Below are 13,337 nucleotides of genomic sequence, written 5' to 3' on the forward strand. Positions count from 1 at the left end.
TGATGTGGTTAATTGAAACTCTAATAAAATCAATTACTGATGTGAATTATGTTTTTTTAGCAAGAAAAATTACAATTTTACTAAAAAAACAAGACAAGGAAAAAGAAAGCATAATATCAGAAACCCACCAATCAATTATCAACATGGTACGAATGTAATTTTTAGATAGTGACAATTTTTTAAAAAAATTATTAGAAATATATTAAAATAATAATATTAAATTTTTTTTTGTTCAGTTTATATGCGTGTTTCTGATCACTAAATTAACAAAAATATTTATTCATCCAAATGTCCTCACTGGACACAAAAGAGAGGAAGTACTAACACAGCGGAGTGACATTAGAAAATAAAAATCACACTGAGGCCTTCATAACTTTATTCGAAATGTACCTGACATCATTGTGGTAAGATTGTCTTCCACTAGCTTATAACATGTTTTCTCTTTTGAAAAACAGTGGTGACCGGTCACGTGCACTGGACATGTGCCTTCTCAAAGGTCAATAAAACTCCACAAAAGGCACACGTAGCCAAACTCTACCATCACCGTTACTGTGACGGAGTTAATTTTTATATTACTAACACTCATATTTCACATAATAAACTCTCACATAAAACAAAAGGGAAATGAAAACAAAAAACAAACAAAATTGGTACAGCTGCTACATGGGAAAAAAACACGACCGCTATATGCTTCTCGCCGAAACAAAATTGACGATGCCGGAAAAAAAGCAATGCCGATACGAGAAATGCCGTTCACATATTGTTATTGCCATCTTCAAATGGCTATAAGAGAATCCGACCAGATCAAATCACCAATATCTTGAAAATGGTCTCGACCGTTCCAGCTAGATAACCGGAACCCGAAATCCAAATCTATGTCCCTAAAATCATCATCTTTTAAAAACCCACCATCAGCAAAAAATGTTGTTTCCTCAAAAATACCCCTCACTGAACCCTGGAATTCATAAATGTCGGTTGTTGGAGGAAACAGACTGTCGATAGAGGAATTATGCTCCGAAAAGTCGGAAAAGTTTTCCGATACACAGGAGTCCTCTTTTACTTCCCGGACTTCATTTCCGGCCTTTCGGGTTTCTCTGCTTGAACCGACACTTTGGGACTCGGCTTCTTCACTAAACCGGAGCACTGAAATTGGAGAGCTAACATTAACATTGTCATTGTTAACATTGTGGTTGCTATTTGACTCATCACCCGATATGTACCCGGAGGCGGCTGCAGCCGGTGAACATCTCGCCGGAGGAGTGACAAAGTTAGTGAGCGCGTCAGCTCCACGCAACTGAATAGCCGCATTGTCATAAACCATAGCAGCTTCTTCAGCAGTATCGTAAGTACCTAGCCACAGCCGTACACGTCTCAAGGGATCTCTAATCTCGGCCGCCCATTTCCCCCAAGGCCTTTGCCTCACCCCTCTAAACTTCTTCCCCACCACCGCCGTCGCCGGCAACCGTCTCGCCTGAGACACATTAACGCCGACCTTCTTCCTAGCACTCCTCGAAGGCCTGGCCCTCAAACCGGTGTCGCTTGTGACACAATCAGCGGTTCTTGATGGTGGTGCTGATGGCTCTATCGTAATTTCATTAACAAACTTTTTGACTCTTGTCGCATGTCGTTTACGAGAAGAGACTCTTGAAACCTCGTTTTCTTCGTCACTTGAAGAGTCAGTTGCGTATGTGTCAGTTACTGATATCCGTACAATCTTTGGTGGTTTTGGGTATTGGACCGGGTTTGACAAAAATGGGGCTGCAAGTTTGGTTTGGTTTCTATGCTCAGTAAACTTGACTGGATGATCCATTTTCATGATGGGTTTCTTTTTTATCGCGTGGCAAAGCGCGGAAAATGAAGCTGGGAGTATACAGGAAGGACGGGTGTAAGAGTACAAGAAAGACTCAACAGAAGATAGAGAGATTCCTTTTGAGACTGGACACGAGGAGAATAAAGAGAAAGATGGGTAGGAGATGGATATAAAGAGACCCTGTTGTGGTAATTGAAGGAATAGAAACTTCAAGGAAAGTTACAAGAGGATTGTTTAAAGACACTAAACCGGGAAGAGCTATAAGAGTAGAGAAATGTGAAGATATGGCGAGTGAGGGAGTGGTACTGGAAGGGAAAGACAGAGGAGACACCAAGAACTACGGCAGTAATAGAAAGAAGCAAAAGTGAAAGTCTCTTTGAAAGAAAGTTGGTAGCTTTACCGGAGACAAAAGAAAGGGAATAATAAAGGAATAAAATGTTTAGAATCACCAGCGGTACTGCCTTCTTCCGCCCCCGCCGCCGCCGCCGTTGTACAGACAAACTGCTTTTGGACACACTCACTCAGAGAAGGAAGTGAAGAGGAGCTTTTGTTAGGGAATCAGAGGAACACAGAGTTTTTCTTGGTACTAGAAAGGAAACGGGAGGATTCAAGAAACGAGAGAGAGGGAAAGGGAGATGGAGAGATAAGAGAGCCAGCACGGTTGGGTTTGTGGGTGGATACCGAAACAGCTCTTTTATATAGGATCCCAATTAATCCGTAATACCCATTAACCCGGTCCTCTTTCCCCATTTAATTTTTAATCTTTAACTTCCAAAATTTTTGTCTGGGCTTGCTTCATGTTAGTCCTCGCTCTGTAAACTAAATTTCAATTCAGTCTATTTATTTTTATTTCCGGTTGAGCTTGTGGGTATTCTCAAATGACTTTGCTCCAAAGTCCTTAACAATTTTTAACAAGACCTGGTAACTTATAAAATAAAATAATTTTTCAATCGTAAGCATACAATTTGGTTAAGATAAATTAAAGGGCATATAGAAGGGGATTCAATTGACACTGTTCTTGAACTTATAAGACTCCAATTGAAATAAAAAATCTGTTCCTACCACAATTCATTTATGTTGTGGGTTATATATTTGATTATAAGTGTTTAAAAATGGCTGTAGTGCACTTCATATTTAAGATCTGATTCAAGAGTTTATCTGTTAAATCATCTTTCAAAATTCAAAACCATTTACTAAAATTTCAAAATACTTTTGGATGGCTACAAAATCAGAAGCTCGTCCTTTCAGAGCCTAAGACTTATCTGGGAGTCTCAATAAAGTTCAGGGTCTAAAATAAGATTTGTGGTGTTTGTTTTTCCTCGCGGGGGTGGAGTGCGTGTCTCATGAGTAACGAGATGCTGACTGAACGAGGTCGTGTAGAGAGAAACCCGGACGAGAAGGCAAGATATTTTGAACGAGGAGCTACGTCAATGGGGACGTAGGATTCCTACACGTGGAAAGGTCGGCACGGTGGGAGAGTGCTCAACCAATAAGGAGGCTGTGTTTTTCACAGCAGACTCGGCTAAAGAGTCTTGGAATTGAGGATTCTCGATCACGTGAGACCAGACACTTAGTTCAGTCTTTCCTTTGACTAAGAATATTAGCAATGTTTTAATAACCCCGTTTAATGGCCCTTAATTACTATTCTTAAAGTGTTAAACCTTCATGGGATGTTTTTGTCTTTTGCTATTAGAGGATCTCGTTGCCGTTACTCTCAGTGCTGGCTCATTGATTCAGTGTGGTTTTTCACTTGTTTTTACCATCTGCTCTTATCCCTTTCAAATTTCTCAGCGAGGATTAACGTGGCAGGCAACCTTGAATTTGGGGCCATTTTATAACTATCTTATTTTTTATGGGTTCTTAATGCCTTTTGGCTAATCTTGACCATGGCTATCCAATTTTTTCTTCTTCTTAGCTGGCTTCAGGTCATCGAGCTTGGGAGATGCCTGTGAATTTGTTTTGCTAAACTCTCATTAATGTGCGGTTATGTCATCGAGTTTGGTTCGATGGTTTTGCTGGTTATAACCATGGAAATCCACTGTCTTATTAGCTGGCTTCAATTCACTCGGCTTGACAAGTGCCTTGCATTTACTGGTTGGTGCATTTTGATGATGATTTTATTTCCATGATTTTAATGTTTCCGTTTCATTAGCTAACTGGGTGAATAAAGCGAGTCGAGTGATGTGATGGTAAGGAGATCTACTTTCAATGCATGCTCTTGTCAGTGGATTGTTTTGGAAAAAAAAATAATCCTTTTATTTTAAATTAATTTTATTTAATTTTTATATAGTTATAATCTTAATATACCAATATTTAAAATAATTTTTAAAAAATAAAAAATATATATTATTTTAATATATTTTTAAATAAAAATATATTTTTAAAAAATATTATTATAATACCAGTCATATTATAAATTTATGTTTCTTAAACAGAATGGCATTAAAAACATGGCTATTGAGACGCCCATTTAAGTTTTTTATTTCTCAGCGTATTTTACTTATGTTCATAAGAGCCGTGTAAAAGAGTTTAAAGGTTTGTTTGTATTTATAATTATAATTATTTTTTAAAAATTATTTTTGAGATAAACATATTAAAACAATTTAAAATATAAAAAAATTACCAAATTTTTTTTCTTCTAAATCTGAACATGTAGTTGTTGATATAATTAAGTAGTAATTAACAGTAACGTGGAGGAAAAATTAATTTTTTTTTGATAATTTTCATTTGAAGAACCCAGAAAATTAGCACGAGAAGGGTCTTTTTTGTTACACTATTTTTTTTTTTTTTGTTCTATAGTCTGCAGCATCAAATACCTGAACTGGTTATTAAAGTTTAAAACGCATCCGTGGCCTTTCCCTTTACAAGCCAACAATTTTAAGGTCTTCACAGCCAGTCATTAGAGTGGTAAACAGCCAACATGCTTCTCCATTCATAGCTGTTGACAATTTTTTAAGAGTTGTTTCGACGCTAATCATGTTCTTTAGGTGGCAAAAATAGAGCTTGAATTTCATAGCCTGTTCTCTTTATTTCGGTGACCGTCTTGGGAGCTGTGTTTTTTTGTTTTGTTTTTTCACTCTTTCTTTCGTTTTTCTTCGAGGATCTAAAAAGAAAATTATAGTAAAATTCCAAGTTTCTTACTACTCATGTCACCAAATACTCTTGTAGTCTTGTAAGAATAACCAGTTAAAGACAGTTATCAATTCCAATCACAACAGAAATCCCATCTGGAAGCTAATTAAGCTATACTTTAATTTAATTTAATTTAAAATGAGTATTGGTTTTCAGTGTGTTAATTACCAAACCAATCAAGTAATTTGAGCCACTTGGGGTTGGAGTAGGTGGTTCAATTCTATTTTGAAACTAGAGATATTAATTTGAGCCCTTAAAAGCTCTAGTAGAATTAATTGCTACGCTCATATACATTATCTATAGTAAAATCCGGTCCAATATTCATCACGAACCCAAGGTAAGTCATTTATTTCTTCATTATCTATAGCTAAAACTACATGTTTTCTTCCATCATTAATGTTAACTTGAACTTAAATCTATAAATGAGAATTGTTTCGCATGTATTTTTTTCTAACCCCACCATCTACTCTTTCCAACGCATAATAACCAGAGCCGCCATCAAATGTTGATCATATGGATGCTATGTGAATTTAATACATGTGTTATTATTGAAGATTTTATATGGATAATTTTTCTAATGGATTGCATGGATTGTTTATTTTATCAGTCATTTTTTAGCATGCCTTTCTTTACGTATGAAGGGGTTTTTTTTTTTTTTTTCTCATTTGAGTTTCTAGAAATACCATCAGCTAGCATAACTAGTCAAGGGGAAAATTTTAGAATGTATTTGCTAGTAAAATAACAATAGCTATTATATTAATAAATTTAATATAATAATTTTTAAATGATGTAACGTGATGATAAGTGCAGATCTCGAGTTCGAGTCATGACGTGCATCTCTTATAAGAGATTGAGACAACTAAGATTTTATTTATTTATTTGGACCGATAAATTACGCTTTCAGAAAAATAAGGTTTTCTCGAATCTAAAAAAATAAAATTTAATATAATATGAAAACCAATCCACCAAATTTAGGTAAAACTAGATTATTTTTGTCCAATATTGTGAGGCAATTTTAAAAATTTATTTTGATTTAGTTATTTTGCAATTTGAATAGATTTTTATAAGAAAGACAGCAATTTAAATTATGGGAAAAATATATTTTGTTAGGAAAATTTTTATTTTCTTATTAGTGTATTTTTTTTAAAACAAACATGGTTTTTTATTAGTTGCAAGTTATTTGAATAAAAACTGTAGGAATATAAAATAAACAATCATAAAAAAATTAATAATTTGAATTAAGAACGAAAAAATATATTCTTCAACCAAGATTATCTTTTCTTATTCATGTATTTATTTTTTATTTCGAAAAAGAACATGTTTTCTTATAAAAAAGTATTATATCATAATCTAAAAAGAAAATCTTAAAAAATATGCAAAATCATGACTTGATAATTTATACGTGATAGAATTAAAAAAATAAAAAAATAATTAAACTGATAAAATATGAAAATAATTACAATACAAAAATAATAAAAAAATGATATTCTTTTATTAAAAATTGATGAATATTTTTTAAGTTTTTTATATCTGGTTCATATATAATAATTCATAAAGTAATTCTTAATATTACCATAAAAGCTATAATTTTATTTGAAAATTATGACAAAATTAGTAATATTTAAATATCAGTTTAATTATCTTAATTATAATGAATTTTATTAAAAATTAAAAATTAAAATGCTATATAAAAAGAGTTTAGACGCTTGGACTTGAGAGATGAGTCAACTAGCCCATCTTTAAAATAATTAAAAAAAAACTTAACGGGTGCATGAGTCTACAACTTTTCATGGTCAGAACGTGTCCGATTGACACCTCTTTTCTAGCAATTTTTTCTCTTCTCTCCACGTACTCAAGAACTACAACAAAGTTGCTAGGACAACATGGTAATTCACTGTCTCCAGAAACTGGGCCTCGATTCATGGGCCAGACCGTATTGGTATGTGACTAGCATTAATTTTATTGAAGGATGCGTCAAACAAAAAAGCCGTCCAAGTTTGTTTTTTCTCTCTGATTGGCCGCGTCCACTTTGTTTATTATAGCAATTGTTTCTGAGCAGCCTTTTTTATTTTATTTTTTAATATAAAGTTTCATTATTTTAATTCAAACAGTTTGTATACGCTCTCTATTGAGTACACGTACCTATGCTAAGCGCTCCCTTGCAGAAGTTTTGTGCATCTTACTTTCCCTTTCTTTCTGTCATTTTTTTTTAAAAAAACCTCCAACTTTTGTTTTTCTATTGCAAAAAATAAAAATAAAAATAAAAATAAAAATGGAGTCTTCAATTTAATGTTGAAATTGGTTGTTCTATACTCTTTCTGTTAGCAAATGAGGTGGAATTTGTTTTTCAATATATAGAGTATTTCGGACTGATTTAAACATACATTCGGAATAAGGTTGCCCGTTTTTGTTTTGGCAATTTTATCTTTGTTAATGCAATGAGGATTTTTGTTTTTGCCCTGTATTTTTATTGAGACAATATTGGTTGGGCTGCCCTCTTAAAACTATTTAAAGATAAGATTTAATTTTGATTAACGTAAAAATAATATAAATTTATTTTTTCCATCCAATAAAATCCCTTTTATCCAATTTAATTATACATGTCTGCTCATGAGATTAACACATCTCAAAAGATGCTTTGGAAGGATTAATTATACGTACTGACTAGCAATCCCAAACGGACCTTAATGATTTTACAATCCATGTAGTCGAAGCTGAGAAGATTGTTCACCAACCTCAAACACGAGTGCAATAATAATAATAATAATAATAATCAATCTTTCACAAAGTGTGATTTTGGAATTAGTGGTCTAAAATTAATTTTTGGATCTATCTAAACAAAACAGGACGAGCAAAGGGTATCCTCATCACAAAACGTAAGTTTTCCTAGTTTTGTCATGTTCATATGGTTTAGCAGTGCTGTGAGGTATTCTCTGTTCCAATCAAGTAAGCAACAGTCCAAGCTTTCACAAGCTTATTATATTCTTACACTGTTCTTTGATGTCAATAATTGATTGGATGGTCAGCACTCGCTGTCACAGCTACCATTTTTGTTAAAGAGAGTGCCTTTGACCAAGAGGAGAAAGAAAATCAAGCGATTGCCGTTTTGTTTTGTAATAAATTTTGGATTATGCACCAATGGTTAGCACTTTAGACATATATTCGTGTACTCTCTCCATAACTTTGATGGAGAGCTACGTTTTTGTAGACATTCAAAGATTATTCGATTAGCTTGTACAAGAACTAGCCAGTTGCTAATTAATTATCTTTGAATGGCAAGTAATCATCACATAGACCAGTCGTGATCATGGCAGCTTGAATGTTAACATATTTTCATATGCGGCAATATAAAAATCGTGGCTGACGCTAACTTGTGGCAGTGCCGGTTCAAATACTAAGGATCAACAAAAGCTAACTAGTGTCTTGTAACGGTATCAACACTCTTAGAACAGGCTTGAGCTGTGGAAAGTGGAAACAAACAAAACTTTCCAGGACTGTGGAAAGTGGAAACAAACAAAACTTTTAATCAACAAGGAATTTACCCACAAGGAGTTTAATTACTTGCTTGTTTATATACTATTAATGCAGCAGTATTGCTGTTTCTGCTTTCAGAGTAAAATAGCTAGCTGCAACCACAGTTCAAGGTAAAAAGCAGTGTAATTTTCAGGTCTTGGTTTATGACCACAGTTATAACAAGTAATACCTTTTGAACTCCGGTCACTCAACGCTCAGGCACCAAGCAAGATGAGAGGGTTGAAAAGAGTGGGAAAAAAAAACAAATCTCATCGAGGATTCTCTGTTTCTATGAGCTAAATAAGGGTTTTAGCATAAAAACCAAAAGTCTACAAGTTCTTTCGGATTGAAGGGAGTCGAGAGAATCGACAAAAATAACAAATTAAGAAAAAAAAAGGGAAATAGGTAAATGGATATGTTCGCAAACACAGCACAAAGTTGTAGCTTTCTTGGACTTTGTCCATTTACAGGCCGTATGAAGGCATTGATAAACAAACAAGCAAACAAGTACATTGGATTCGACAAAATCCTCGAGAGTCCAGTTAATTCATTAATAATCTATCTTCTACTACCATAACAAATTACCTTGATGTTTGTTTTTTTTCCCTTCTCAAACTCCGAAATGATCTCTCATCATTTTCTTATTGCAACTACTGTACGGTGACTCGAAAACAAGTTAGAGATCCTTCCAAGTCAATGGCGCATCATCTCCTAGATGCTAATGCAATCTTCGAGCCACACAATAGAGAAAAATCCCATATCATTAATCCTGATGTTTTCTGTTTTCATCGAGATTAATTAAGCACATCCCAACAAGTTCTTAAACAACTCAAGAAGCACTGTGACCTCGACACCCTTTGTTTCTATAGCTAAGATTATTATTACATAATCATAACGTTTATGAAACTTGAGGGAGAGGGAGAGTATCGTGTTTCCTGTTTTATTTCGCCATGTTCCTTTTTTTAACAAATACACCCTCCAACCAATCTTTCAGTCTCTTAGACAAGCCGCCTACATAGGTACGTATATTGATAATTAACCTTTTTTCTTAATTATGGCCTGTTATTGGATTTGAAGACCAAATAATGATGTGAAAAACAAACACCGAGCCCAGTTTTCCAGTTTCTTAAAAATAGACTAGGCATTAACTGATGCATATATATTGACACAGGTCCATAGCCTGACTTATGGTCATAGAAGAGAAAATCACTTGTTTCTTCGTGTCTTTAACATATATTGTATAGTTTTCCCTCTAGTAAATGTCTGCTGAAGTGTACTTGCCCACATGGTCGACCTAAACTGAACGTGAGCTCCTTGTTAGAGAACTGTAGTTCCCCATTTTTTCTACAAACGAAATAGGAAAGCTTTTTATTTATTGTTGGTGATTATTGTTGTTCTTGTTTCCAACAACAATTATATTAGAATTGTATTGGTTTCGTCCATAATTATATTAGATAAGTTCACTTATTTATTTTTATTTTTTATTTTTAAAGGCGAGGAGCTTCTAAAATGAAAGTTTTATACTTTTTGAGGGTGTTGCACCATAAAAGTATTTAAACAATGCACATTATCAACGACTTTTTTTTTTTAATAATCATAACAGTCATGGCTGATAATTGTAACAAAAACCATGGCTTCACTAAACAATCCCTAAATCTCTCGAATACTTTTTTTGCATGGATTATTTAACTACTGAGCCAAAGAGAATTTTCTTTGTTGCAATCTTTTTTTATGATCCAACACGCAATTGGGAGCGTTGGGAGTAGGATCATTTACCTCCTAGAATCTTAAAGGTTAAAACTCACGAGTATATATTATAAAAAAAGAATAAAATTGAAATTAATATCTTTAATTCCAATATCTTGTTTTGTAAAAAGAAAAAGATAGTGTTAATTAAATATATTTTAGCTGTAATGTATAGACAGGGTACTCGTTGCCCGAGAGATACCAGTCAAGTTCAGAAGAGCAAAAAGGGAAGCAGAATAAAGAATCTCTTGTGGCAGGCTAAATGTTGGATTGTAGTTGAAAAAGTGCGTGCCAGGCCCTCAAGTCCCGGGTTCGGGTAGGGGGAAAAAACCCTAGTTTTCTTCTGGGTTTAATTATATCCTTAATCGATCGGCACAGTTTAATCTAATTGCTATATATATATATATATATATATAGACACGAACACTTCTTTTTCTAGTGTTCATCTAACATTCTCCAAATGGATGTAATTCAAAGTGGTGTTTGATATGTAAATTACTTATGTATGTGTTTATATATCTAAGTTTAATTAATAAAATATATTATGTAAACCTAAATTCTAATCCAGTTTCTTAAAAATATCATTATCTTTTGATTTTAGCTTACGATAGAGATTGTATATATTCAACGTAAATCAATAAAAGAAATTTAAAAAACGATATTAAGTTGAAGAAAAATAAAACTCTATAATACCTAAATACTTTTATCGGTACAAGATCTATATATTAATAATATTATTGTTCAAATACGCATTATTATTATAACGACTATCATTCCCAACAGGTGGAGCACATATATAAATAGATTAATCCTATGCCAGAGTTAATTACATGCATTAATCTAATCAGGTCACAGTACAGAATTGAGAATAAACTAAAAAGCGAGTAATTATCAATAATCCAGCAATCTTTAAGAAGATGACTCCTTGTTAAACCAAAATTTGCTGTTGAGATTCCATGATCCCGACTTAATTAAGTACTGCAATAAAGTGAAAGGAGTTAATGAAGTCAATTGAACATGCCTGCCCACCCAAACATAACCTCTAAAGGTCGCCACTAGCAAATGTTCAGCAAGAAAACATAGATATTTCGCTGGTCGAATGATTAGAAGGATGCATGATGAGAGAATGATGTATCTTTTAGTCCCAGATTATATTTATTGATACTTAAAATCAATAAATTCCACATATAATTTGCAAGCATGAGGCGACTCGACAATGGCCACATCATCCACTAATGAGTTATTTGAGTGGGGGTCAGCTTGTTTTTGCCACCCTTGTCTTCACCAGAGACAAACCCTAAGCACATAAAATTTTAATTAATCCAGTAGTTTGGAGACCCTGAATTTAGGAAGCTAGGCTGGCTTTCCAACTCGATCGTGAGCACGATTCCTTTGCCGGAGCTTAATTTGATTTCTTTTTCATGCATTAGGGTTCATACGTGCAATTTTCCGATCGAAAAGAATCAGATTGAAAGCTATATATGCACGTCTCCCATGTTTGAAATGTTAATAAATACCAACAATATTAGTTTGATTATATATATATATATATATATATCTCCAGATACAACAACCCTACACGTAAAAAGAGACGGGTCACAGTGCCCCATAGAAATACAAGCTTCATTTGCCCTTTTTTTTTGTGTGTGTACGGAAAAGGGGGGAAAAACATCTTATTGAAAAAATTATTTGGTTTGAAATTTGTAAAAACATTAATTAAAAAAATAACATAAGAAATGAGCCAAGTTAGTATAGGTTAACCCATTAAACACTATTTCCGAGTCATGAGGTCAAGATAACCTTATACAAATTAAATCAAAATAAATCATAAAATTTAATTCTCAATCAAACATAATATTAAATGATAAAATTAAAAAAATCAATTAAAAAAATAAAAAATTAAGTCAACTAGATTATCCTGCCAAACCCGCAATCCAGTTCATAGGACAATAACAAACTAACATAAATTATGAAGCTTAATTTTTAATTAAACACAATATTAAATAAAAAAATAAAAAAAATCAATAAAAAAAACCTGAGTTAACTAGATTAACCTGCCAAATCAGCAATTCAGTTCATAAGACATTAACGACTTAGTATAAAACAAATTCAATGTTAAAGGACATGAGACCAAAATAACTTTTTAAAAAGAAAAAAATGACATAAATTAATTAGAGTTAAAATATAAAAACTCATGATCCTGATCATAAAAGCAAAATATCTCCATAAAAAAATATTAAAATAGATTATGAAACTTAATTCTTAACTAATATAATATTAAATGATAAAATTAAAAAAAATAATTAAAAAACACAAAAAACAACTCGAGTTAACTCGAGTTAAACTCATTAAGCGATATCCTCTGGTCATTAAACTTGAAAAACTTTATCAAAAATAAATAAAATAAATTATAAAGCATAATTCTCAATTATTTTAATATTAAATGATTAAATTAAAAAAAATAAAAAAATAGTTAACCAGGTTAATTCTGTTAAACTCGTGATCCATACCATAAAAATAGAGTAATTTAATAAAAATAAATTTAATATTAAAAAATAAATGTTTTTTAAAATATATAATTTAAAAAATATTTTTATTATTATTATCACACCAGAACATGTGGGGGAAAGCATGGAAAGTACCTATTCATTGTGTTTTAGTGTTTTGTTAACATTTGCACATATATGAGATATTGTTTTGGTTTTGGTTTTGGCTCCATTATTTTCAACAACGATGATGCTCGTATTGTGTTTTCTTTTCTTGATGTGATATGGATGCTTAAGTGGTTGGTGGATGTTTTTTTAGGTTTTTTTTTAAAAAAAATATATATTTAAAATATATATTTAAAATTTAAAAATATAAAAGAATTAATTTTAAATAAAAAATTAAATTTTAACAAACTTCTAAACGGAGCTATATGCTCGCTCTAAACGAATAATTCGAATAAAAGATCTGGCACTGTTTAATGCATATGATGGCTAGATATTAATCATTTTAATTTTCTTTTCCATGGAACAAAAGAAAAAAGAAGAAGGTGCATGTATGAGACAACATGGTCAGTATATATTAATGGGTTCAACAGTCATGAATAGCTTTTGGTATGGCAAGGATGCCAAGTACTATAGCTTAAGGGCTG

General features: G+C 32.5%; 1 protein-coding gene across 1 annotated transcript; it reads right to left on the minus strand.

Moving 5' to 3' along the window:
* Positions 1 to 413: 413 nt before the first annotated feature.
* On the minus strand, positions 414 to 2,505 carry LOC105124296 (ethylene-responsive transcription factor CRF1-like). The gene has a single exon (XM_011024255.1). It carries the CDS (start codon positions 1,814 to 1,816, stop codon positions 776 to 778), a length of 1,041 nt encoding a protein of 346 aa, XP_011022557.1. The 5' UTR covers positions 1,817 to 2,505; the 3' UTR covers positions 414 to 775.
* Positions 2,506 to 13,337: the final 10,832 nt, after the last annotated feature.

This window comes from Populus euphratica, unplaced genomic scaffold (assembly GCF_000495115.2).
Source record: "Populus euphratica unplaced genomic scaffold, PopEup_1.0 scaffold4.1, whole genome shotgun sequence".
In the NCBI taxonomy this organism is placed as follows: domain Eukaryota; kingdom Viridiplantae; phylum Streptophyta; class Magnoliopsida; order Malpighiales; family Salicaceae; genus Populus; species Populus euphratica.